Source organism: Grus americana, chromosome 2, assembly GCF_028858705.1.
Source record: "Grus americana isolate bGruAme1 chromosome 2, bGruAme1.mat, whole genome shotgun sequence".
Classification (NCBI taxonomy): Eukaryota; Metazoa; Chordata; class Aves; order Gruiformes; family Gruidae; genus Grus; species Grus americana.
Window position 1 is genome coordinate 100,620,861 of NC_072853.1, and position 25,289 is coordinate 100,646,149.

The following is a 25,289-nucleotide window of genomic DNA, read 5'->3' on the forward strand; positions in this document are numbered from 1 at the left end:
TCAGATGTGTTACCAGAGAAGCTGTTAACTAGGTAGATTAAAGGACCACAGTAAAGACTTAAGGTATAATCTTCTTTTACTGCCCCTTCAGCCCACTTCAGTCTCCATGTTGATATGTGCTGCTGTAAGAAGTGGATAATAACTAAGCAGATAGGTATGAGGAGATTTAGTATTTTAAAAAACGCTTGAAAATTTAAGTGAAAGGTATTACATATTCCTTAAACATACTCTATTGCTGCTGGAAAAGGAATGTTTTAATGGTTATACTGTATATCTCCCCCCAGTTTTAGGATGTTGAGAGAGTAAAATATACCCTCTCATAACAGAAAGTATTTGGTAGCTACACTAGCTATATATCCCTTCAGATTGTAATTCTGTGTACAGAATCTAAGGCCTTTATTTGTGTAGCTTGCTCATTGAGGGTTTTTTGTTTGTCAGTCCTTTCTGAAGGCACTGATGAGTACTTAAGACCCTATTTTAAGGGGCAAAAGAACCCGTGAAGAAACACAATTCAAATAAAGTAGATGCCCTTAATTACTACAAGAAGAGTTCAAGGTCTCTTAAATTTGTTTAATAAACTTAAGATAATAAATCAGATCATGGTGTATTCAACATAAGAATGTACTAAACATGAAGTGTAGACTGACATGACCTCTTTGTTTTACCAGTTGAGGTTGATGTCAGGGTTTTTTCCTTGAGTCTTGCAATATATATATTGCAAGTATATACAGTATACAACATTGTTGAGAGGCTGAGGGATAATTTTTGGTTTTATTTTCATATAACACTTTACGAAGTACTCTTCTACTCTATGTACTAAATTTATTCTTGGTTTATTGATAGTCATAGAATCATAGAATGGTTTGGGTTGGAAGGGACCTCAAAGATCATCTAGTTCAAACCCCCCTGCCATGGGCAGGGACACCCTCCACTAGACCACGTTGCCCAAAGCCCCATCCAACCTGGTCTTAAACACTTCCAGGGAGGGGGCAGCCACAGCTTCTCTGGGCAACGAGTCTGATAAAAGGGTTCCCAGCTCACGGTGGATTTCACATGTAAACGTTTCCAGGTCTGAGCTAGTAAGCAGCATTCCAGAAGCTGTCCACTCTGTGGCCAGGGTATGTGGCTGCCTTCTTCCATGTTACTATTGTGAACTGCCAAACTATTTAATATGGACAGATCCACCTCTTTGAAGTAAGGAATTCTGACTTGGTTTATGTGAATCGTTCAGCTGAGACCTCATCAGGTAGAGCCCTCAGAAAGCTTTACCTTTGAGGCCTTAGCTCTAAAGCGAATGGGCATAATTAGTTTCTAGAGCAGTTCAGTGCTAATGTGTCACAGGTCTTGGGGGAAAAAGAACACAAATGCTGAAAACTTGCATTCAGAATAATAAAACAATTGATTGTTGGTTGTTTATAAGGTCTTTCTGGCAAACTAGACATTCTTATTTCAGTTTCTGCTTTGTTTCTTGCAGTTATTAATCAGGTAGCATACTATACTGTTTGCACTTGTGGAAGTATGTGTGCACATACTGGAAATCTTGCTTTTGCAGTATTTATTATCTGCTATGTTTTATAACTAAAACTTTATATATGCCATGAATTGTTCTCTAATGTGGTAGTATCTTCATGCTTCCCTAGATTTCTCAGAGCTCGATTTAATTCATATTTAGTGAGCAATACCTATTAGTGAATATCTGTTGCTTTCATACTTAGGAGCTTTTGTTTTGATAATGATATCTTCTAATAGTAGAGTTCAAGATCAAATGTTGACCTTCATAACCACAGTTCAAAGTCATCTGATGTCTGTCATGAGTCTTTAGCCTATTCAGCACATTCAATTTATTGTAAATACTGCTTTGGTAGAAACAAGGCCAGATTTTCAGGAGGCTCACATATACGAGAGTTAGATTTCTGTGTTTTATGTGGACTGGCTTTCCAGCTTTTACTTTTCCCACTTGAGCTAAGTTCACTCTATCAGAAATCTTTGTGGAAGTAATGATGTCTGAAATCCTGCATCAATAACCTCAGGTTTCTGAGAGGAATAATAGCATCACCTATCCAAACATTATTAGTTCATGGTTGGTGATTGCCTTCCTCAGGAAAGGTTGTTGATTCTTTAGAATACAGAGTCATAAATGCTATGTTGGCCATTCGAGTACGTTAAATCATTAATTGAAACTGGTTTGGGATAACGGAAGTAACAACCAGATGAACTTTTTTCTATTGGGGCTTACTACATGTGATAATTTCCAGTTTTGTGCACTTTTCTTTTTTAAAGCAGGTAATTAGAGACTTGACTGCTCTGCTCCTTCTAGTTGCTGCAGGTGGTGCTTCAGAATTCTTGATGCCATGACGTGGCATTTGTATTTCTTGTGAAATGGAATCGTGTCTCTGGAATACGTTCTAAACAGTGCTTGTTAGATGTGCATTGGAAGTGGGTGGGAATATTTAGCCAGTTAGCTTCTTGGGCATGTAATTTTTAAGGCAAAAGTCAGATTTCTCTTGCAAAGAAAACTACTTGTTAAACAGCTGGAAAACAGTAACTGAACTATCAGTCTGTAATTCCATAAGTGGTGCTCTTTACCAAGAACAATTCCACCCCCCACCCCAAACTTTGGGCAGGCTGTAGTTTCCTTAGCTTCCCAAATCACTCAGTGCAAGTGTTACAGCTATAGGAGAGATTTTCTTCTGTCTTCAAGTAAAGCCATGATCTGTGGTGATTTTATGAGACATTCTTAAATTCATACCATATGACCGACTGATCTTATTTTGATATAGTTCTTTTACTGAATTTGGTAAGACCCTCTCTATTTTCATGCTGTTACCATAGGGAACAGTGGTGATTTTCAGTAAAACTGGGAAGCTCTCCTTCCTTCCTACTCTCAGTGGTGAGGAGCCCTTGTGGATAGTAACTTCTGTTTCACTCTTCCAGGAATCCTGGTTGTAAACAGAGTTGTATCTTGCTCCCTCCTGCATTGATTAGTTTTTACTGGGAATGCAAACAAACTGGTTTTGCTATTTTTGTACACAACAGATGGGCAACTTCTGCTGGAGTGAGATTTGCTTGACAAATGGAAGTTCAGTGTAATAAGGTGCCTTCCTACGCAACTGTTTGCCCCTCTGACCTGTTTGGACTGTTCACCTGGTTTCTGAACTGAAGAGTGTTTTTCAGAGAACTTTAAACATCACATTTAAGTGCATCCTATATTTTTACCATAAACATTGTTCTACCCGAAACGAGATTTTTGAACTGACTGTGTCAGGTAAAGATTAAATCGTAAATGGATTTCAAACTGATAGTTTGTTAAGGATTAGTGACTGTATGAAGCTGATTCTCTTCGGTGGGGAATTATCTCGGCGAGTAATGTGCTTAACATTCAGAAAGAACTAAAGAAACAGGTAAAATTACCTGAGAGAGAAAATTTAGACTAAGTTGAGACTTGTGTGGGAACAGTTCCTTACCTAGTCCACAACTGTGTAATCAAGAAGGGTGGGTGATATGGAATAAAGGTCTAATCAGGCGATGTTAAGACAGGTTTTTATAGATACATGTAGGAAATATGGGGGAAAAAGGGCAAAATGATATAAAGTGAGTGTTACATGATCTAGATATTTGGCAAAGAGAAGCTAATGTTATTAAGGGAATATCTATGGTGGGGAGCCCTAAGAATAAGGGGAAGGCTATGTACATTAGAACTACAAAAAGAACTCCTGCCAGTTTTGAAGTGGCACTATTTATTATGCAACCTTAGTATATCCTATACATATTTACACAAAGTATATAAATGTGCTAGCTTTTCTAAATGCCATAGGCTATGGTAATAATCGATGGATGTTAAATTTAACAAATCTTGGAAGGTTGAGAAAATTCCGTCAGACCAGGAGAATGCTAATGGTGGATTAATACTAAAAGAAACAATAACAACAATGAAGTATGATGCTCCAGGCTGTTGATTTAATCAGTAGCTCTCTTTATCTTAGAGAGAACTGTATGCTAGGCAAAAGGTACGGGAGCATAATTTATAGTCCATAGAGGCAGCTGTTGTTGATAATCACAGGCAAAGCATCTGGTGGTGCTTGGGCTTGTACAGAACTGCCAATCCAGTATTTATGCTCTTTCTGAAATATTGGCCAATGGTCATGTGGCAGGTGAAGTGCTGCGTATATAGAAGGAAGCGTCCTTATAGCTGAGGAGTCTGAGAGCAATGGAAAAGAGAATACAGGCTTTCAAAGAACTCCAAAGCACTTCCTGTGGTATGATTAGGAAGTGAAGTGTGCGTTGTATGGATTGGCTAAATTCTGGAAGATGATGGCTGGATCGATACTGACTATGGTCCATAGCCTCAGAGACAGTTTCTCTAAATAAATTTCTCTAAATCTGTAAGACTTCCTTTTGTGGTACATACAGCAAATACTGTACTGAGGAAACTGTTGGCATCTCGAACGGCTTCTTTTCAAGCTATACGTCCCTATTATTACTATTTCTGTGAAACTGGACGTAATAAAATCAAAACATTTTGGGTTGTATTGGTCAATATCAAATCCAATAAATGTGTTGCAAACTCTCTAATACCAGGATGTGGAATACCAATAGAGTGGGAATAGGTTGTAATATGTTAATCTGTATAGTAAGTTGAACATGTGGAGAGTATTGTTGCCCATTTTGATGCCGAGGTCAAATGCACATGGGTTAGAATACAGAACATGAAATGAAGGAGTTGGCTTTCTAGAACTTATAACTTCTCAGAGTTATGTGCAAACTCTCAAATTATTCATGTACTTCTAGAGCTTGGGTAGTCCTATTGAATATTATAACTTATTGTGAACACCACATGTGCTTTAAAATTGATAAAGCTAATGTATGAATAGCAAAATATTTATCTGCTTACTTTTTTTTTCTGGGTTACTTTTTAAAGCAAAAGTTGTTAGAGGCACAGTTTGAGATAAGTTTGCTGCAGCAAATTATTATTTTTGTGGTTTTTAATTTGGTATCTGTATTAATGACACTGTGATTTTTCTAATATTGAAGACATTTTGAACTGAGTGGAGACACTGTTTATCCATCTCAGTGTTATTTTAGATAGAACTATTTCCATAGAGAGGAAAATAATTTAGAAAATAAGTATAATAGTACAATATCTCTGTAAGCTAACCTTGCTTTACACATAGAATCTTGTCTGAGCCTGCCTTATTCCCATTGGAGCGAAGATGCTCTTGTGTATAACACCTGATAGCTTTTTCAGACAGTGGGAAATAGTGGCAGAAATCATACAGTAAGTGGATATTCTGTAAATTGATATATATTGTGAATAGAAGCAGAAAGTAATTTTTGGTATGCTCATGGGAGTAGGGAGGGAGAATGTGGCTATAACAACATATTAAGGAGAGTGCATCGGGACTGAAGGCTCTCAAGTCTTCTGAACGTCATCAGAGTAGGTCTGGCCTTCACTTGACCCGTGATCAGGGCACAGAACAGGGTAAGAGCTTTAATAAAAAAAAAGGCCTATGAGCAGTGCAGTACTGTCTAGCCCTATCAAAAGGGATTTTGAAAACCAGGTAAGCAACCTAAGATGTTTGCTTCTTAGTGGTTTATACTGTTAAATCTAAGATGCCTTAAAAAATTCCATCAGGTTGAGCTGCTGGTAACAGTGATGCAGAACCTACCTTTTTACTTCTGTAATTCTGTAGTGTATTTGGAAATAAATATGCACGTAACGTTGAAGTACATACTTACCGTCCCTTACTGAAGGATTTTACCTGCCTTCTGCTGATACAGGTAGGCCTATATCCTACAGATAACAGAGTTTTGGATCATCTTAAATAAGGTTGACACACATTTTGCTCCCCCAAGTACCAGAGAAATCTGGAGTGGGTTGTCCGATAGCAAGAGATGTGAAAAGTTGATGAATGGAGCTCAGATTTTGAAAGGAGCTTCAGGGAGTGCCGTGCTCAATTTCCCAATTTGAGCTTTATTTAAAAGAAAAGTTCTGATTCCCTCTGGCACCTGTTTAAAAACAAATTTCTACTCGATGACAGGGGAGGATCTTCTTGGGTGCAGACTGTTCAGAATAAAGACTCAATCACTGTAAGAATTACCTATTTAACACTTTGAATCTTTGTATATAAGCTGTGGTAGGAAAAAATCATGATGTTTATTAGTGAAGTAGTATTTCAAAGAAAACATATGATACACTTAGTGCAATCAGAGTCTGAAAAATGTACTTGAGTCACTGTGGAAATTTGGAAGAAAAATATGAGAAATCTTTCAGAGCAAATTTCAGAGGCGTGAGTTGTGCAGTTAGCACTTCTCCCATCCTCTCAAATTCTGCAGTGTTTGAACAGGGTTTCTTTGAAACTCCTGGTAGGAGCAGATGGATTTCTTTTTCCAAGTTTTGTAACAAGATGATACTTTCCAGTGAGATTCAGTAGAATTCTGAGCTGCATTAAGTAGATTTAACACAGAGCATTGCATTATTTAATATTGTTTCCAAGTGTGAGGTGTCTTGAAGTCTGCAGAGAAGTATATTGTACTAAAAATAGAAATGAATTAAAAATATGAGGTGGTTGCATAGGAAATGTTGTTTGCGCAATTAATATTGCTCAGAGATATTTAATGGTTGATTACATTATTATTATTTATTATTATATTAGAGATTGTTACAGAAGGCTTATCTGTAAAGCACCTAGCTTGTTTTGTATAGGACTTGCAAAATAACCTTTAAAATTTTTTCATTACTCTGTTAGGTTATGTTCTTCCTTTAGAAAGCCATTGATCAATGGCATTATGCAGTGAAGCCTTTCTCCTGACATTTGTGATGATGGGATTGGGGATAAAACTGTGAAATCCTGGTAGAGTGGTATGTGTGGTTTACAGGGCTCAGATACTTACTGCTGCTAATTGTATGCTGCAAACTTTCTACATAGTACTGTGTAGTATTAGACTTTGCTTATTCTTCAAAAGTAGAATATTTCTTAGGTTATATCTATGTATATGTATAGGTAAAGAGGTGCTATCAAGATGGTGATGTTAATCTGTGAGAATTAAAGTCTATGGGAAATTTTGGAGGGGGGGGAAGGAAATGGAAGTTGTCATGTGCATATATTTATATTCAAGCCACCTTGGATTGTTAGTTAGAAATGTGTAGTGTTAACACAGGGGAGCTAATGTTTGTTGCTTGAGTCCTTTAAATTGTTCTGACCTTTCAGATGTGCATGTGACCTAAAACTTTCATGAGCCCATGCATGTATTATTATCCCTATGAAATGCCTGGCAGTGCATTAAACTCGTAGAACATTATCTATTGTGAAAACTACTAGAATGATATTTTAGTTATTTTAGGAGACATTCTTAGGCAAGCTAATACGCTTTAGAGAAATTACCCCTTCAGCTCTGATAGAAGTTACAATTTTTACCTCTTTAAATAATACGTTTTGAATTAGATTTAGATGACTAAAGTGGTATTAATTTCTCAGAGCTACTTCTAGGTCTTGTGTCTTTCTCTGCTTCCCTCAGCCAGCCCGCCCCCCCCCCCCCCCCCCCCCGCAAATGTTTTTCCAACCATACACATCAAAAAGCCTAAACCAGAATGGAACCAAGTGTGCTGCATAAATTGTTAGTGACTTGAGCAGATGTAGTTACTCTGATCGGTCCCACTTCACAGTGGGAGTGCACTAAAGCCATCCTACACTGCTTGATGCACTTTTGAGCTTCCTGCTTTCTAATAGCATCTTCTCCCTTCCCCTGCTTAAGCATCAGTGACAACAACTGAGTGGAGAATTTTTCCTGCAGTGTACAGGCAAAAGCAAAGTGCAGTCTTCATGCAAGTGACCTGGGAATTTCAATTTTGTTTTGTTTTTGATAATGTGATTAAAAATGAATGGAAAAAGACAAAATCATATTACTTCTCTTTAGAAGTAGGATTAGCTTCTTAAATAATTGTCATACACTTTTGAATCTGTACATGTAGCCACAGACTCAAAGCTTGAGTCTCTTAAATAAAATAGTAGTATCTCTTCAGTTTGTATCATAGCATGTGGTGCAAGGCCCTTCTAAAGCATTAAGTTAAAGCAGTGGAGGAGACTGTTGCTTTTAGGAATTGTGATGAATTTGTGAGAGTGTAGAAGCACTAAGATGTTTCACCGATACAGAAACCAGATTCTTCTGTCCAACAAATGCATATGTCAAAATGTAGTTCATGGAGAATTGTTTGGATCCTTACCATTCTTTTAGATGTGGTATAAAACAATGAGAAATTAAAGATATTAATGAAGAGTTAGTTAGCTTCATAATCTATTGAGATAAGACTGTTGGCTAAGTAGCCGGTTGCAAAGAATGTGAGATGTGTGGTGAGGACCAAGAAACATGAGCCGATTTTCATTGAGTCACTCTCAGTTGTAAGACAAACGTGACCAGGAGATTGAGAGAAGGCATTTATCCCTTGGTGGGGCTTCACCTGAATTACTGTGTTTTGGATAGATTGGAGGCAGTTGAGAGATGCCAGGAAACTAGAGCCGGCTCCATTGGAAGGCTACCAAAACGGTTAGGCTGTCATGAGTATGGCACATAGGAGGCCAATGGATAATCGTATAGTAGTCTGTAATTACTTCAAAGGCAACTGCAAAGGTTGCAAGTTGTTCTTGATCGGACCAGAAGACATAACAAGTGACAGCAGGTTTTCCAGCCTTGACTGGGTAATGATGTTGTCAGTAGTCCACTTGTGAATGAGAGGGTAGGCTGGATGACCTCTAGAAGTCCTTTCTAACCTACATTTCCCTGATTCTACAAAAATGAGGTTAACCAGAAAGGGTAAGAGATAGTATATTGTATAGTTTGTTACTTCTATTGCTGTTTGGATGCTATGATCATGAATAGGAATTAAATAAAACAGTCCTCATCGCTTTAGATTAGAAGGAGCTTACTGGGTTTTACTGGAAGAGTTTAATGAAGAAGAATAAGCAAAAGGTTAATAAAAATGCGATACAGTGCAATTTGGACTGAGTGAAGGTTTCAGTATTTAGGAGCTAAACCTACTTTTTTGTTTCTGCTCTATTCTTTGTCGCTTATTTATGTTTCATCACCCCGTGCTTATGCATTGCAGAATTCCTAGGCACAAAAACTAGGCATTTGTGGCTGCTCATGTAGCGTTTCCATAAGGCAAAAAGTACATGCAGCTTACTGTTTTGAAAAGTTACTTTATTGAATTTTGTTTCCTTCTCTTTGTTGGATACCTTCTGACAGTCTTCTGTGCTTATATTATGTAAAATATATTTAGTGACTCTCGAGAATGTTTTTCGTTTTTCTTTCATGTAGTGGTTGTAGCTACCTGGTTTTGAGTAGCAAAAAGCCTTGATGTTCAGAATTTTGGCTGCCTTTCAGGTCTGTAGCTTTTCTGCTTCAGCTGCCCTGATAGTGTCCAAGAGAATACGAGTTGATTCTTAGCTGCTTTGTTATCCTCGACTTTTTATCAGAATGTTCCGTGTCAGACACAGCATAGAAAAACCTTGAGGGGTTTTGTTCTGATGACTCAGTAGAACACTATTGTCAGTACCATGTACTGTTCTCTGCATGTAGTCTATGTAAACTCTGCACCCATTTTTTTGGATCTTCACTTCCTTACATGATGAGAAAAAATTCTTGGTGTGTTATACTTACCAAAAAAAAAAAAGTACTCAGCTTCTAGAACAGCAACCTCTCTTGATGATCCTTTTTCAATTTTGTAGATAGACTGTTACTGAGAAGCATACTGCACCTCTGTGGAAAAAAAAAAAAGAGATTATTTAATTTTCATTCAACACTAATTTCATTTTTTTAGCCATTGTGTCAACAAGGTTTTATATTACAACCATTGGCCATGCATGCATGTAACTTGAAGCTGTCCTGGGTCTTGAACCTGAGAGGCAGTGTAGTATTTCACAAATTAGATAGAGTAATAGAATGCCCTAAACTGCACTTCTTTTATGTTTAAAGAGATGAGTAGAACTAACAGTGGGAAGATTGGGAAGGCAAAGTAGAATAAATGGTCAGTTAACAAAACATAAAGGAGAGAGATGCCACAAATACTACAATAGAGTATTATAGATCCTATGGAAATATGTGTAGAAAGAACAGAGACATAGAGTAAGAGTCAAGTGGGTTATATAAAAGTTCACTGTCGTGATTTTGATTTCCATTTCTTTAATCTGTCAGAAGTTTAATGTTCCTTTCCAAGTGAATTTACAGATTTCCTTTCACTGATTTTGAGACAGTATAGCTGATTAAACACTCCCTCTATATATGCAAACATAAATTCAGAATAGGATTAAATTCTCAAGTTTGAAGGGGGAGAACAAAGTCTTGCTTTTTCAAACTAATAGAAAGAATGCAAAAATGCTTGCACTTGAAGGACAAAAGTAGTTGTAGCAGGTAAAGAGAAAAGAGAAAATTGCTGCTGCAGGTTTGGAGCTATTTCTGCTTTTTCTGAAATCTCTCTCACCACTGTGATTTCCTTAGATCCTTGCTGAAGAAAGGCTGGCATGAAACTGGAGATGTAGAAAGATGGTGAAATATTCTTAGAACCTTACTACAATCTGTCACATATGTACTAAAGGACATAAAGCTTCAAGGATATGCAGAAACTTGTAATTTAATTTTTTTTAAATATAATTCCAGCTTTTGCCACCTGCAGCACTTCCCTGGTAGTGTGGTTACCAGCAGCCTCTGTTTTTGCAAGGCTGAGTTGACAGAACTTCAATATATTCGTTACTCTCTGCCTTAGAGAAGTTCAGAGTTGAAGTTACTCGTGCTGTCACCAGAGAGCTAAAGATCGCAAGTGAAAGGAGGGGGGAAGAAAAGGCAGCCAGCGCTGGGGATGGCTGAAGGTTTGTGAGGTTTGCTGGTGTAGACATTTAGAGCCTCATGTATGTACTTTAAAGTAGAAGTAATAGAAAAAGAATTAACAAATTCTCCTGAATTAACAATTTCTCTTGTCTTCAATCCGACAGAATAGGTAAAACAAAATATTAATTATGGAAAACCCTGTCTTAGATATTATTTTTGTTATACACTTAATCTTGCAGGTATTACCAGAAGACCAATCAACATGCTCAACTCAATTGTGAATCTGCATTGATCACAAATGGAGACATAATCTAGTCCAGTGTGTCTGTTTAGGAGTGCCTTCATAGATATTTGGTGTTTAGTGTTTGCCTTGAGCAGACTTCAAGGAACAAGATGGGGTTTTTTTGCAGATGTTAAAGTTTTCGAATTGAGAATTGGTAATAAAGGGCCTACTACAGGAAGACAACCTTATCTAAGACAGTAATTATGCATTTGTAGTGATAGGACAAGGGGTAATAGTTTTGAACTGAAAGAGGGTAGATTTGGACTGGATATTAGGAAGAAATGATTTCCTGTGAGGGTGGTGAGGCACTGGCACAGGTTGCCCAGAGAGGTTGTGGATGCCCCGTCCCTGGAAGTGTTCAAGGCCAGGCTGGATGGGGCTTTGGGCAACGTGGTCTAGTGGAGGGTGTCCCTGCCCATGGCGGGGGGGGTGGAACTAGATGTCCTTTGAGGTCCCTTTCAGCCCAAACCACTCTGTGATTCTGTAATTTGCCTATTGAAGTAATTTAACTTCAATGAGTAGGTAAGAATCTAAAGTTGTGAATATTTTATTTGAAGAGTGGAGTATGTTTAGTTTTAATAGTTGTCTAGATGCATCGATCAAGATAGCCTAGAAAAAATTCAGTTGGCAGTGATTTTTTTTTTGTTTGTTTGTTTCATTGTAATACAGTGAAGGAGCTCAGGAACATAGCAGTGCATCCTACCAATAATGTCCTACCATCCTACCAAGTTTACGTCCTGGTTAATAATACAGTGTCTGGAGCAGGGCAAACTCCTCCTGGTTTGAAATTTTGTACTGACTTTCTAGTATTTTCTGTTGCATGGCAAGATCCCTCAGTCTTTTAAATAAACAGAAAAATCCCCCGAGTACTTGACTTCTCAGCAATAATGAGGAAAAAAAAATGAAATATATGTGCTTTTTAGCAAACAAGTAAAAATCTGTTCACCACCAGCCAAGATGATTTTTTGAGGAGCAGATTGTCATTAATTACACTTTCCTTTTAAAAATAATTTTGTTGTTGTAATGCTGGTAACTTTCAACAATTACAAGTTTTGCAGATTTGCTTTAAAGTTATGGTATATTGATTTTTAAATTAATTTTCTTAAAAGGAGTTGGCCTGTAGCCATTCTTGTCCAACCTGCCCAAAGGCCATCCTGGTAGATATCTGTTCTTGGGGAAGGAACTTCCCCTCTGATGTTCGTCAATTCAGCCTTGCTTGGGGCTACAAAAACTACCAGGCAGGGCCAAAGTGAGATTTAGGATTTATTCTTTCATCCCATCCTCTTCCTGAATACATCCTGGTCTGATTTTTCAATTTGATAAAATCTTTGTACTGTTACTTTGAAAGCCTCTGCAGGAAGAAGAAAGACCATCATCACCACTAAAATGCTGTATTTGAGTAATGACTGCCCAAGAATAACTGTTGGATCTTTAATTGCTGCCTATAAAGTTACATTTACAGAAAACTTGAGTAAAACTCAGGCACATATCTGACTTGATCTAGAGTTTAAAATGAGATTGCCTTTTGCAGGCAAACCTGCAGTCACTTCACTTGCATGCCAAGTAGTTGGATGAAAACAAGTTTCCATTCAAACCAAGATATTAGAACTAATGCAATAAGCTGTGCTGGGAAAACTCCCCGTAGTTTGGAAGCAGCCGCTAACCCATCGTTTTGGAGTGTGGTGGATGCAGGTGTCTGCCATAAAAGGCTGGATGGATGTGTTGTACTTGTGGAAAGCAGAAGTTCGAGTAGTGCATTCAAATGCATTTTTTTGTGAGAGCGGAAAAGATGTGAGAAGTGTAACACCTGTTCATGCAGATACTGAGAAGATCCAAGTGTAGATGAAATATACTTTTTCTTCCTCAGGTATGTCCCCTCAGAAACTTAGGGAATAATTTGATGCGTAGCATGTGAGTCTTGGAGTTATTCTCAGAGCTGACATTTCACTTTTTATAAAAAAACTCCATTGTAGGTGGATATTTTTATGTTTTCATTTTATTTATTTTTGCTCAGAGCACATCTTTACAACCTCAGTTTGGAGTCCGATGGAGCAAGCATTTGTGTCTTTTTGAAGTTTTTTCAGAAAAGACATGCTTGCTTTTATCAGGAAGAGAACATGCAACTTATTTTTCCCCTGGAGTATTTACATGTTACCTGAGGGGTTTTGTTGAAGGAGACACGTCCAAAGGATGCAGCATAGTAACCAGAGGGCTGCTTTGCTAGAGGTTGGTCCTCAAAGAGCAGTTTAGTAAACTCCAATGATTAGCACAAGCATCCTCAAATGAACATTACGTCTTCACATGCCTCACAAGGAAAACAGTAATTCTTTGGGGGCTGTGGAAGTGTACAAGGAAGCTGACAGGCCTAAGTACACTCAAATGGTTCTGCCATGATAAACACTAATAATGTCGACAAGTTTTCCTCAGGTTTTCGACATGCCTTTGACTGTGCGGCTGTCCCTGACCTCGAAAACACATTTATGGGAGTTTCTTACATCCTTCTTGCTCTTTATTCACCCGTGCCGCTCAGCGTATTGCCACCTGTCTCAAAGGTTTCCCAAGACTTGTCAAGCTCACTGCAGACAAAATGAGGAGTTCCCATCTCCTCTTTTTCTGCTCCCTTCCCAACAGCTTTCCCTTGACCATTGTTTTGGCTCTACTGCTGCCCTTCTCCCATCAGCTGACTTAACAGAATAAACTCTTAAAAAAAAAAAACAAAAAACCCAACAAACCCAAACTCTGCTCAATAGGTTTCTGCTATATCAGTGAGTTAAATAGGGCCCCAGAAGGGTCCGGTGAGCTGCAGAGCTTGGAGCGGAGAAGGAGTGATACCAGATGGCCAGAAATGAGAAAGAGGAGGGGTTGGAGTTGGAGAAAGGTAGGAGCAGCAATAGGAGACAGGGAGGATGGGAAGCAAGCCTTTGGGTAGTAGCGTGACATTAGATTGGCTCAAAGCCTATAAAGCCACAGTTAAAGTTACCGTTTGTAACTTTTCAAACAGAAAATAGCTGTGTGATTTTATGGATTTTCAGGAATGTATTCCAGATGCTGTACAGGCATCGTCTTTTCATTCCAGGGATGTTGTGCTCTCTTTAAAATTTGTGGCTTCCTACTGATTAATTCAGCAGATGAGACAGTTGGAATATATTTCACACATTTGAATCTTTAGCCTAATAGCATTTCTTTTTCCCCAGAGATATCACAACATCATTTCTACAGCTTGGGAAGTAGTATCCCCCAATTTTTTTTTTTTTTTATAAACTTTGGCAGCCTCATCTCCTCATATACCCAGCTCATACTGTATTCAGCCAGAGCTGCCTTAGCAGAACTTCCTCATGTATGCTAACATTTCTTAGCACATTTCTAGACACAAAGGTCCCATTGATTTATGGCTTCACACTTTTCTAAAATACCTGATATGGGGTGTTGTAGATTTTTCTGTAATAAAAGGCCATGAGAGTGACATGAGTAGATTACACTGGTGCATTGCACAATTCAATTTAACTATCCACATATTAAAATGGAAAATCACCGGGTTTGTGCTAGTACAATAACAGGGAGAGGAGTACTGTGTTTGGTAGGAATAGCTCATTGCTGTAAAAACTTATTTGAGAGTATAGTCAGTTGTCATCTGCATAGTAGGATTCAGGATGAAATGCTTCCATTTTCATTTCAGATAACGATTGTTGTACTTAAGCATTAGAAATAGTTCCCCTTAGTATTTTATGAACATTTCCCAACTACTATCAATGCAAAGCTTAACAAGCTCACTGTGAAGCACTTTTCCCCTTAATTTATTGCTTTTGCTGAAAATTTTGGTCTTGCTGCTTCTCATACTTGCATCTGACTGTTGCTTAGTCCTGCTGCTGCAGGCAGCCTTCTACTCATTGTTCAAATACTTCTTTATTATTTAATTTCACCAAAAATAGATTTTTGGAGGAAAAAATTGGGGTTTATAGGTATAATACTTCGTTTCACATATTTGGTACTAGAGCAACACTTTACAAATTAGATGTTTCATGCTGACCAGCCTGTAGCTTGCCAGCTTTGCTCCATGCGGAACAGACTGCTTTTCATTTCAGATGCCTGCCATGCTTCCTGTGCAGCTAGGATACCTTGGTGAGTAATAGTGGTGGCTCTCTGAAAGCTGGGAGTCATGCCCTTAAGAGTTCACAGCTTAGAAAAGTCCAGCGGACAGCTCTGCTCACAGAAAGGGAACCAAGCAGGTGAGCAGTGATGATCTGGCTTCTCTTGTCTCTCTTTGCTAAAGAGCAAGTTAGGAATTATTTTTAATGTCACAGATTGTCACAGATCATCTTCCATTGAACTTAGCCCATCTTCTCTGCTTTCATTTTTTTTCTTCTTTCCCCCCTCCTTGCTTTTTTTAAATTTGAAATTCAGGGCAAGGTCCCTAACTTTTTTTCCTGTGGTGATTCTACCTGAATGGCTGTGAGAGTCATGAAAAAGCAGTACAGCTTCCTGCACTGGCTGCCACCATATGCAGCAGTGTTGCTGTACGCATAGTGCTGATGTAGCAAACACTGGAGGCTTTTTTGGAGGGTGGGATTTTTTCTTTATCCTTGTTGTGTTACTGACCAAATTTTCTTGGAACTCAAAGAAATAAGAAGTAGAAAAACTGTGTTAACAACATGTTACATAAAATTGTGAGCAGAATATTCCAGTTTGGGCAGGTTCCTAATGACATAAATAGAAGTGCAGATAAGCAAGGCAGAAGTTTCTCCCCATTTAAGTCTTCAAATTTGCTTTGTAATTCATTAAGTCTGATAGTACAATTATAGTTGCAGTGGCTATATCTGCGCAATGCCATTGCGATGGAATATAACCTGTGATCTCACTACAGATCTTGTGTGAGTTTTCTACTGTATGCAGTACTTTTTTTTTTTATGCCCTTGTTTCTTACTTGTTTTTTGTTCCCTGCCCATTACTTGGGAAGTAGCTCAAATAATTCCTTTCTTTAAAAAAGAATTGCTCTAATTAAATTTCTGTTCAGATGTATATCTTGCAAGAAGTTTTTAGAAAAGAGTGTATTTCTCGAAAATGTTTCCTGATGCAATTAGATTGAAAGTTCAAGGTAAGGTTCATTTAATTGAAAAATATAAAGGGGGTCTAAAAGGGAAGATGTACTTGTTCATGCCACCTACTAGATTCCATGAGGTGGTATTTTCATTACTATTCATGTTTTTGAAGGATAAAGGCTTTTCTAATACAGTTGCTGTACTAACTAGATTTCTGAAGAATAGTTTTTGTAGGCTTTTGTTAATATGAGGAGGGCTCATTAAACTATTAAAAGGAGGTGACAGTATAGTACTGGAATGCATATTTTTGAGAAGTGTTTTCTTGAAAATGAGGCAAAAATTTTCATAATTTCCTTCACAATGGTTTTTCATTTATGGTGGTGGGTTTCATGGGCTGTACAGTGTATTATGGGTGTAATGAAAATTGACTATGATTGAAAATTTAATTCTGACATTTCCACTTAATTGCATTTTAAAGCAAAAAAAATCTCAGTGTACAAAATTCTTTATTCTGCAGAGACCTGTACAACTTTAAAAAAGTTAAATGAAGGCAATGCTTATTATGAAGAATATTCAGTTTAACTTTTTTCCCCCAGCTCCAGTTATAGTCCCAGAAGATACGGCAAAATGTTAAAGCTGTGAAATAACATTAAAATGCCATTTAATGTGTCAAGGGAAACTTTGTTTATTTTTTTTTTTCTCAGATAAAAAGACATGAATAAAAGCTTTTTTTTCTGTAGTACTCATAGGTTTTCAAGTAGATGGAGACAGCTGTTGCTAGCAGCAGATTATACCAGATGCCGAGTTGCCTCAGGATGCGTGCTGTCTTTGCTGGAGACAGGTCTTATTGTCTTGCCTCCAGGCATTAGGTTGAGTCCGTTAGACTGCATAAGTAGTGATTTTTATCCTTTGAGTTAGTGGAGTGTCACGTGGTGCTGTGACATTTTTAGGTAATGCATGAAGTAGATCTTTTTTATTTTTTTTTTTATACTTCGATATGTAGAAGTAGGTGACCTCCATTGAAATTTTGCAAAACCCTTAAATATATACCACTGAAAGAAAAGGAAGATTGCAGATTTTGGAGACATGTTGCTAGGTTCCTTGCCTAAGAAATACACTAAATTAGCATTTCATCATAGTTCTTTATCCACAGAAATATTACCAAGGAAGAGATGAAAGGATTTGCATTTATATTATATACCTTAGCATGCAAGTAGAGGACCAGTGAGGGTCTGTATGATGAATGTCTGAAGATTTCCTAAAAGTCACACTAAAACAAAACGGAATATTTTATAGAGATCTGCTGCATTTATATTAGATATGAGGTAACAGGCGTAATACATTTTCCTGTTATTTCACACTTGTCTGTGTACAGGATATTTAATTTTTTTTCCTTTGAAATACTTCATTTTTAGTTCAGCAGCCAGTGCAAGGTATTCGGCAAGATGACCTGTGGTCTTCTTTAATACTACAATTTGTGTGGTGTTCTGAGATTTCATTTGAGCTATAATTTGTAAATAAATAAATTTGTCCGTATTGTGTGTATGAAGTAAACTGCGAGTAGTGGAACTGTGTGGTACCAGTGTGGGTTTTTTTCCTCATTAAATTTGCATTTGCTGGAGATCTGCAGATACTCAGTGTAGCATCCTTGTTGTGCTTGTTGAACATCACTTTCTCTAGTGCATTCAGCTTGGAGACAGCTCAAGCAAGCTGAAGAGTATAAAATTGTCTAAGCGATTGTGTATTTTGGAGAAGATAGCTTTTTCTGAAAAATGTTATGACATGTCTTAGCCTGTTCCAACATAACAGTAAACACTTCATGAATCCATATATTCCTGGAGAAAATATGGATTTACAAGGTTCCAGTTTGACAGAAATCTGCCAGGAGGTTGTGATACAGCATGTAACTGTGCAAGATGGTTCTTAGAGCAACCTGTGATATGTCAGACCTAGCAAATCTGCTAAAATTATTCAGTGCTTCTCTTCTTTACTGTTTTGCACATTATAATGAGGTAGTTGTGTTGGGTTAATGTGTTAATGGATGATCTTCAAAGTTTAATGAACATAAGCAGGTTTTGCATCTCACTGTTTTGTATGCAGCCGATAGTTTTGTTCAGGGCTTCCGGTAGTTTCAAGATTCAGTGATGGCTTGATACTCAGTGTTGAATTCAAATCGAGTCAAAATATCACTAACAAAATGAACAGTGTTAACCATTTAATCTTAGTGTTTTGGTTTCCTACTTGGTACTAAGGTAGCATCAAAGCTAAGGAATTATGTAAGTTAATATCCAGACAAATGTTTCCCTGCCAAAGGCAAGCGATATGATTTTAAGTAAACATTTACTTAAACATTTTTAAGTAAATGTACATTTAAAAGTAAATAAACATTTTAAAGTAAACATTAGAAGACTGATGTAACTGGTCGCTTCTGACTGGTACTACAGAAATGCCTGAGCTAGCAGTTTTTATCTGCCTAGGCTGTCCCTTGCGTTCTGTGTAACTTTTCTTGAATTGCACTTAATACCCCTGTCCCATCTTTCTCTGCTATCATTGTGGCAAATAAAGGTTAACCAAACTTGATTAAAGGCTTTCAAGGTTGTACTTTTGTCCAAGATACACAGTGGTAATGTTCTCTGTAGATGCTCCCCAAACTGAGGCACGTCTGTTGTGGCCTGATAGCTTCATATGGGGTTCTTCTGGTGTGTTGGTTTCTTTGGTTTCTCAGGTTCAAACATGTACAAGTTGCTTCTGATTTGGGAATGTTTTCATCGTGGTTGCTTTCCTGTGTCACGTGCACAATATGACTACTCTGAAGTTGAAAATTATCAGTTTCGGAAATAGTAACACACTGTCTGTCTGCTCTTCTTTAGGAAAGCCCAAGAAGGGAAGAAGAAAGTGGTTCTAGCAGGCTGTGTGCCGCAAGCGCAACCCCGTCAGGACTACCTGAAAGGTTTGAGTATTATAGGGGTATGTATCTCTATCAATTAGAAACCAAAGGTTTTCATAAATGTTTTCAGCAGGCCAATGTCAATATATAGGCTTTGTTGCCTTTCTCTTGGAAAGAGCAGCTTGGTAGCCCCATTAGTCATCTTGCATTATACAGCATTTAGGCCTTCTTGCATCCAGGGTCATTTGATTTGATTGTGGCACGAGAGGAGAAGGAAAGGAATACTCTTGGTGGAACTGAGTTCCAGTGCCCTTTGTAGCCCAGAAATATCTAGGCTTCATCCAGGATGATGAAGATACCCATTACCATAGTCTTTAAAATACCACAGTTTATTTGCTTTAAGACAAGGAATTACACACTTTGTTAAAATTAGTGGAAGTGTAAAAGACTAGAGCATATAAATTGTACAGACGTAGCTGGGGGTTTGGTGGTTGTTTTTTTTACTTCACACTGTTAAGCATAAGAACAAATGGCAATGATTATTTAGCTTAAGTTTGAGGCAGTTTGAAGAGTTAAATCCACCAATGACTGAGTTGTTAAACAGTTACCAAGCTTTACCTTGAAAAGGTAACCAGAGAGCTTTTGACTTAATTCAGTTAGTAAAGTGCCTTTGGTATCCTTTGGGATGAAGTACTACTGTATAATTGAATCAGCTTTGTAAAATAGTAATGAAAATCCAGGAGTAAAAAGCATAAGCAGACAAAGATTCTTCATTGTTCCAGTTTTAATCTAAAGGCTTGATGAATTTGCAAAAGGCATGTTTGAGTTGAAGCGCTGTCATTGGATTCGGTGCATGAGAATTACAGTGAAGCTATCCTTTATTATGTTAAGTCAGAGCAGATGACTCTGCAACATTGTTTCTGTATTAAAAATGTAAAGAGGTCAACGTGTTTCCACCTTGGTGTCAGGAATTCAGGTGGAAACTAAGATTTTATAGGGACAACAACAATGTTCCAAAGTTTTCACTTTCATTAGGAGATCATACAAGATGCATTTCAAAGTAATTTACAAGTAATATAATAGTTTGTTTGGAGTGAGGAAGAAGATGACTTCGTTAATAGATTTACTGGAATTCTTTATAAAGATGGACTTTGTGCTATTTGACTTTTTTTTTTAATTATGGCTGTCACTCAGAATGTTTTATCCCCCAATTTTTTCCCGGCTCCCATTCTCAGCTATGTCACTGCCTATAAATTAACTCAGTGCCCAGAAATTAAATCAGGGGCTGTGAAGTGCCACAGTATTCTACGATATTGCATTGATAGTTACAGTTTAAGGGAAGGAGCAAACTTTCCATTCCATTCTGCAGTCTTACTTTACACAAATATGTGCAAGAGAACTGTGGTGCTCTGTCATCTCTCAGGCTCTGACTAATTAAGTGCAACTTACTCTGTGCAGCAGGATAGGAAAAACAAAAAATAAGAGGAAATCCATTCACCATTTGACTTAGAGGCAACATAGTTATGTGATCTCTAATTGTCATCATAGTGAATATAATGATATCTACGCATATGAAGACAGAGGGGAAAAAGAAAGAGTCACTATCCTTTGACCAAGACTGTAATTTGATGTTTCTATTTTGGTGAATTCAACTTAGGAAACATGGGGGTCCTAGTTTGATTTTTAAAAAGAAAAATAATATTTTTTCCTTTCCTTTTTTAAAAACTTTCCTTTTTAGGTAACATGGAATTTCTGAAAATTAGCCTCTTCACCTTCATTTTGGTACCTAGAACCAGTGTTTAGTGAAAAATATCTGTAGTTTTGTATTTATTACAGAAAGATTTCTGTTAGGAGTAGAATTAGGCTGATAATGCAGTGTTCCCAAGTACTCTTGAATTGGACCTGAAAATAGTGAAATGTGATCGTTGCAGTAAGAACATTGTCTTCTAACTGTCATTGCTGTGGTAGAATTTACTGTGCTTTCAGTGGTAGATGCTTCAGCTCAGAAAACTTTAGGCATAACTATTAACAGGAGCAAAGCTAGGAGAAGATATTGTCCATGTTTTCAGTTTGTATATTTAAGATTTTCTTCTCATTTATAGAGTGTATGTGAGGGGGTGACTGCATTTAAAGGATAAGAGTTGTTATCTTACTATTGTAAAATATTTTTGGAAGATAGTTTTGACAGAATTGAGAAATAGAAAATGTTCTGTTGGCAGTAGGATATTGATTATGCTTTAAAATTTTACACATGAAGAGTGTAGTTTTGGAAATCTTGCTTTACCACCAGGTTGGTCTCATCTTCAACTTGGCTGAGAAATACAGTTGATTTATTGTGGCTTATGTAAGCTCTGCTGCTTGCCTTTTTTCTTTTTTTTTTTTTTTTCCCTTTAAGAACAGAGTTGTCTGAGAATAGGGTTATTTACCAGCAATTATAACTCCCTCAGGATGGCTTTCTGAAGGCAGAGTGTGTCAGAGGGCTCTTCTGCTCATCTTGTTATGCTGGAGGAGGAAGTTGTGATGTAACTACCAGAGAGATTCTAGTAACTCAGAGCTTGTTTTGATCTGCACTTGAGAAATACGGGACCGAACTTCCACTGTTCTTTGTTTATTGCTTGATTTGGGCAGAAGGGAAGGAAGGGCAACTCCATATCCCTGTTATCATTTGTGATATGTCTTTCTTTCATTGCCACTTTTTAAAAATAATGTGGGTTGGGGTGTTGCCACAGGCTGTATTCAAGGTAAATAACGTAACATGGCAAAGATAAAGGAGCCCCTTTTCAGGAAGGGGGACGCTCTAGGTAGTAATAAACCTGGCAAATGTGAAGTGTGTGTGAAACACATAATGGTTAACTACATAGGTTCACAGCCGTTTACACCCAGGTGGTTTTCCAGAGCTTACTCCTTTGTTTGGAGTAGCATACCCACTTCAAACTCCAGTGCACATACGGTATTGCAAAGAGAAATATCAAGTCTTGTAGTTAGAGCTGTCCCTCACTCTTCATTGTCAGTTGCTGAAAATAATAAGTGACTTTGTCTATACTGATAACTTTGAGGGGATTATAGGGAAAGGGTGGGACAAAGAGGAATGAAAGATTTAGCAGATAGGTTATGTTCTGGGACTCACGAATGGACGTAGATAGTTGTAGTGTTTCCTGATTTCCCGAGTTGCATACAGAGGGCATGCAAAATCCTTTTTCTCAGTGATAAGTTGAACCGTTGGAATGGGATGAGATGTTCTGTTTCTTTGGCGCTTGTCTGGAGTTTTAAGGTATTTGGTGTCCAAATGATGCCATGTCTTGGAACCCCTGACCAGTTTGCTAAGGGTTTGTAGGCCTTAAGATGCTTCATAAGCACCGTGTATCTGTACTTTGGAATCACCAGACTTACTGGGCATACTGAAAGCATGGGGCCTAATGCGCATACGTATCCCGTTAAAGGCATACCGTAGCTCTGCAGTTGAGTGAATCCCTTCACTTTCTGAAGGAGAATATCAACCTCAATTCTCCTTCCTTCCCCATCTAGGGGGTAACATCTAGCATCAAAGACCAGTTGTCTGTCGTCTTCTGCCATACACCCATTTCCCAAGGGAAGAATTTCAGCCGATTCTTTCACCTGTACAAAATACATCCAGTGTCACCAAGACTGTAATCTCCCCTCTGCTGCTACGCTCTGAGTGGGAAGGTGCAGGTCCTGTGCATGGTAGAGTTACTGCAGGCTCTTTGGCCAGAGTTGAGCCTGAAGCCACTGTTTCCAGGAGAAACATATAGCCATGAAAACCTCTCTGCAGGGGCTCCCTGCAGTCCCGTGACCTCCAAATAACCCTTTTCTGTGGCTGTTCTACTTTATAAGGCAAGCTTTAAGTAATTTTTTTTTTTAATATCCAGTTTGAAACTGTGGAGTGGGATTAGTGGAAGTGCTGAGCAGTCCCATAACAGCACATAACACTGGGAGCACTGCTGTAAAGTAGACGTTTCAGTATTAAAAAATGCTAAGTACACTACATAAAACAGGCACTTGACTTCTCAAGCTGTACCTGTATAATTGGTATACACTTTTAAATTTAACATGCCTTAGTTCTCCATTTGTAAAACCCTTGAGTGAGCAAAGCTTTAACAGTGCCATTGTGAAAGAAAATCAGCGTAATCTTGCCAAGATGCCAAATGCCCGTACATCCTTACTGCTTTGGTGTCCTAAATGAGGATGACATGTTGTATGATATTTCTGATATTCAGTTCATACAAGTTTCAATGGTGTTTGCAAAACAGAGATAAATGATACTTTCCTACCTTGCGGTGTTTATAAGGTCAGACTGCATTAAAGATTGCAAGCCTCTCTGCCCTTAAACTGGAGCCTTGCAGAAATACTTCAAGACAGACAAATTTGATCGAATTTAATTTTGAATGATGTGAATTAGCAGAACTTCTTGGAAAGCATGCTGAAAGCCTGGGAACAGGTGCACACTGCTCTTCTGTAACTTATGGCCAAGAATGATTTCATGCAAAATTCAAGCTCAGTCAGTACTGCTCAGCTGGTCGACTTTGGCTTTTGAATTGCCATGCTGATACTTGGATACAATGCTTGAACCTGGAAAGTCAAGAAAATTTCAGTTAAGCCCCTGCTTTTAAGCTGAAAATTGGACGTCCAAATAGAAACTATTGATTTCCACAGCAGTTACATACTGCCCTATGAATCAAAAGGTGTAGGAATTAATGTAGGTAAGAATTATACTCAAGCTGTGTCAGTACTTAGCAGTGAAAGTCAGTTGTTTATGTGCTTTTCTGGGGTAGTCCCCTTCCTTTTAAAGTTTATGTAGAGCCTGCTTTCAGAATACCTTCTTAAACCAGAATATTGCCCATTACTATGGTCAGTGTTGTGAGCAAAGGTTTTAAACACAGATGTTATCTCTCTGAAGCCAAACGGTCTAGTCACATGCCTTTTGAAGTTATGTATTAAGGCCTGGATTTATGCTGGTTAAGTACTGTAATTTGAGAGTCTGTTTTGCTCAGCTCCCTTTATGGTCAGTGAAGATAATTATCTCTAAGATAATTTAGATTTTTTAGAAGATCTGAAGTGACTTTTGAAGCCGTGTATTTCCCTTTACTGGCTTTAGAGAGGGGATAGCCTGAGTAGGCTTTTAACATCCAACATCTGACAGCTGCCTAAACAAGGTGAGATGAAGCTGAGAGTTGGTGAACAATAGTGAGTTGTAATTACATAAGATTATTTTATCTATGTAGGAACCAATTTGTTTCTTATCTATGTGAATGAAAATCAAAGATGGGTAGGGTTTTCCCTAGATGAGAAGAAAAAGATTGTTTTGCTTCAAGTAGTGATGTGTATGCTCACTCCCAGGGTTTTTATAAGCAGCTGAGTGCTGTCAATGTTTGCTTCAGCAGTAGCCTCACACTGTGCAAGGAAGCTGCTGCCCCTTCCAATATTGTGGGCACCCTGTCCTCAGTTTCTTGCAACCATTGGCTACCGTGGTTTTGTTGGGTTGTTCTGGTTTTTTTGTTTTGCAGGGTTTTTTCAATAAACATTTCTAGTCTTCGGTATTTCTGGTCTTTGTCCCTCCTTCACTGGCTTCAAGATCTTTTTGTTTTGATAGTAACTTTCTGATACTTGATGTGCTTACACTTGGCTTGTGCTACCTCCAAGAAACTTCTCTCTGGGAAACTTGCTGACTGTGCCAGGGGAAGGGCAGTCAGGGGAGGCTCTGGGAGTACTGTCTTCAGAGAGTTGTTGTCACTGTCCTGTCAACCTCAGAGAAACTTTAACCTTCAGACCTTCTGTGGTGGAAAGACATTTCTTTCCATGCTGAAAGGAAGCAGGCTGTGGGGACCACCTGCGTAGGCTTTGGGGAAAGGTCCCTGAGAAGACAAGGTTGTGACCTAGCTGCCACTTTTAACCAGCGGTGGTAACTGTGGCAGTAGCTATGAGAGCTGAGACTCATCGGAAGGTGAAACCACAATCTTCTTGGCCAGAAGATGGTCACTGGTGACAAGTGTCAGAGATCTCATGCTTTGTCTCTGGTTTTTTTTTATTTACAGCTGATTCTACCAGGTTAATCCCAGTCCTCCAGCAGAAATGACAGTCGTCAGCCAGGTGAAGTGGATCCCTTGTGACCACTTTCAAGAAATGGCATGTTAGACACAGGAATTACTCTGTGATCATATGATGTGGAGACAACAAAGAGTGTGATGTATTCTATACTCACATGTGTTGAGGTATCATTGCAGTGAGAATCAAAAGATAATTTGAGGGA

General features: G+C 38.2%; 1 protein-coding gene across 6 annotated transcripts in view; it reads left to right on the plus strand.

Moving 5' to 3' along the window:
* The window catches only part of CDKAL1 (CDK5 regulatory subunit associated protein 1 like 1), a 450,261-nt gene that overhangs the window by 120,673 nt on the left and 304,299 nt on the right, over positions 1 to 25,289 (plus strand). For all 6 annotated transcript variants that reach the window (XM_054814405.1, XM_054814404.1, XM_054814406.1 and 3 more), the window contains one exon: positions 19,008 to 19,104. In XM_054814405.1, coding sequence (XP_054670380.1) covers positions 19,008 to 19,104 — 97 coding nt within the window. The remainder of the gene's footprint in view (positions 1 to 19,007; positions 19,105 to 25,289) is intronic.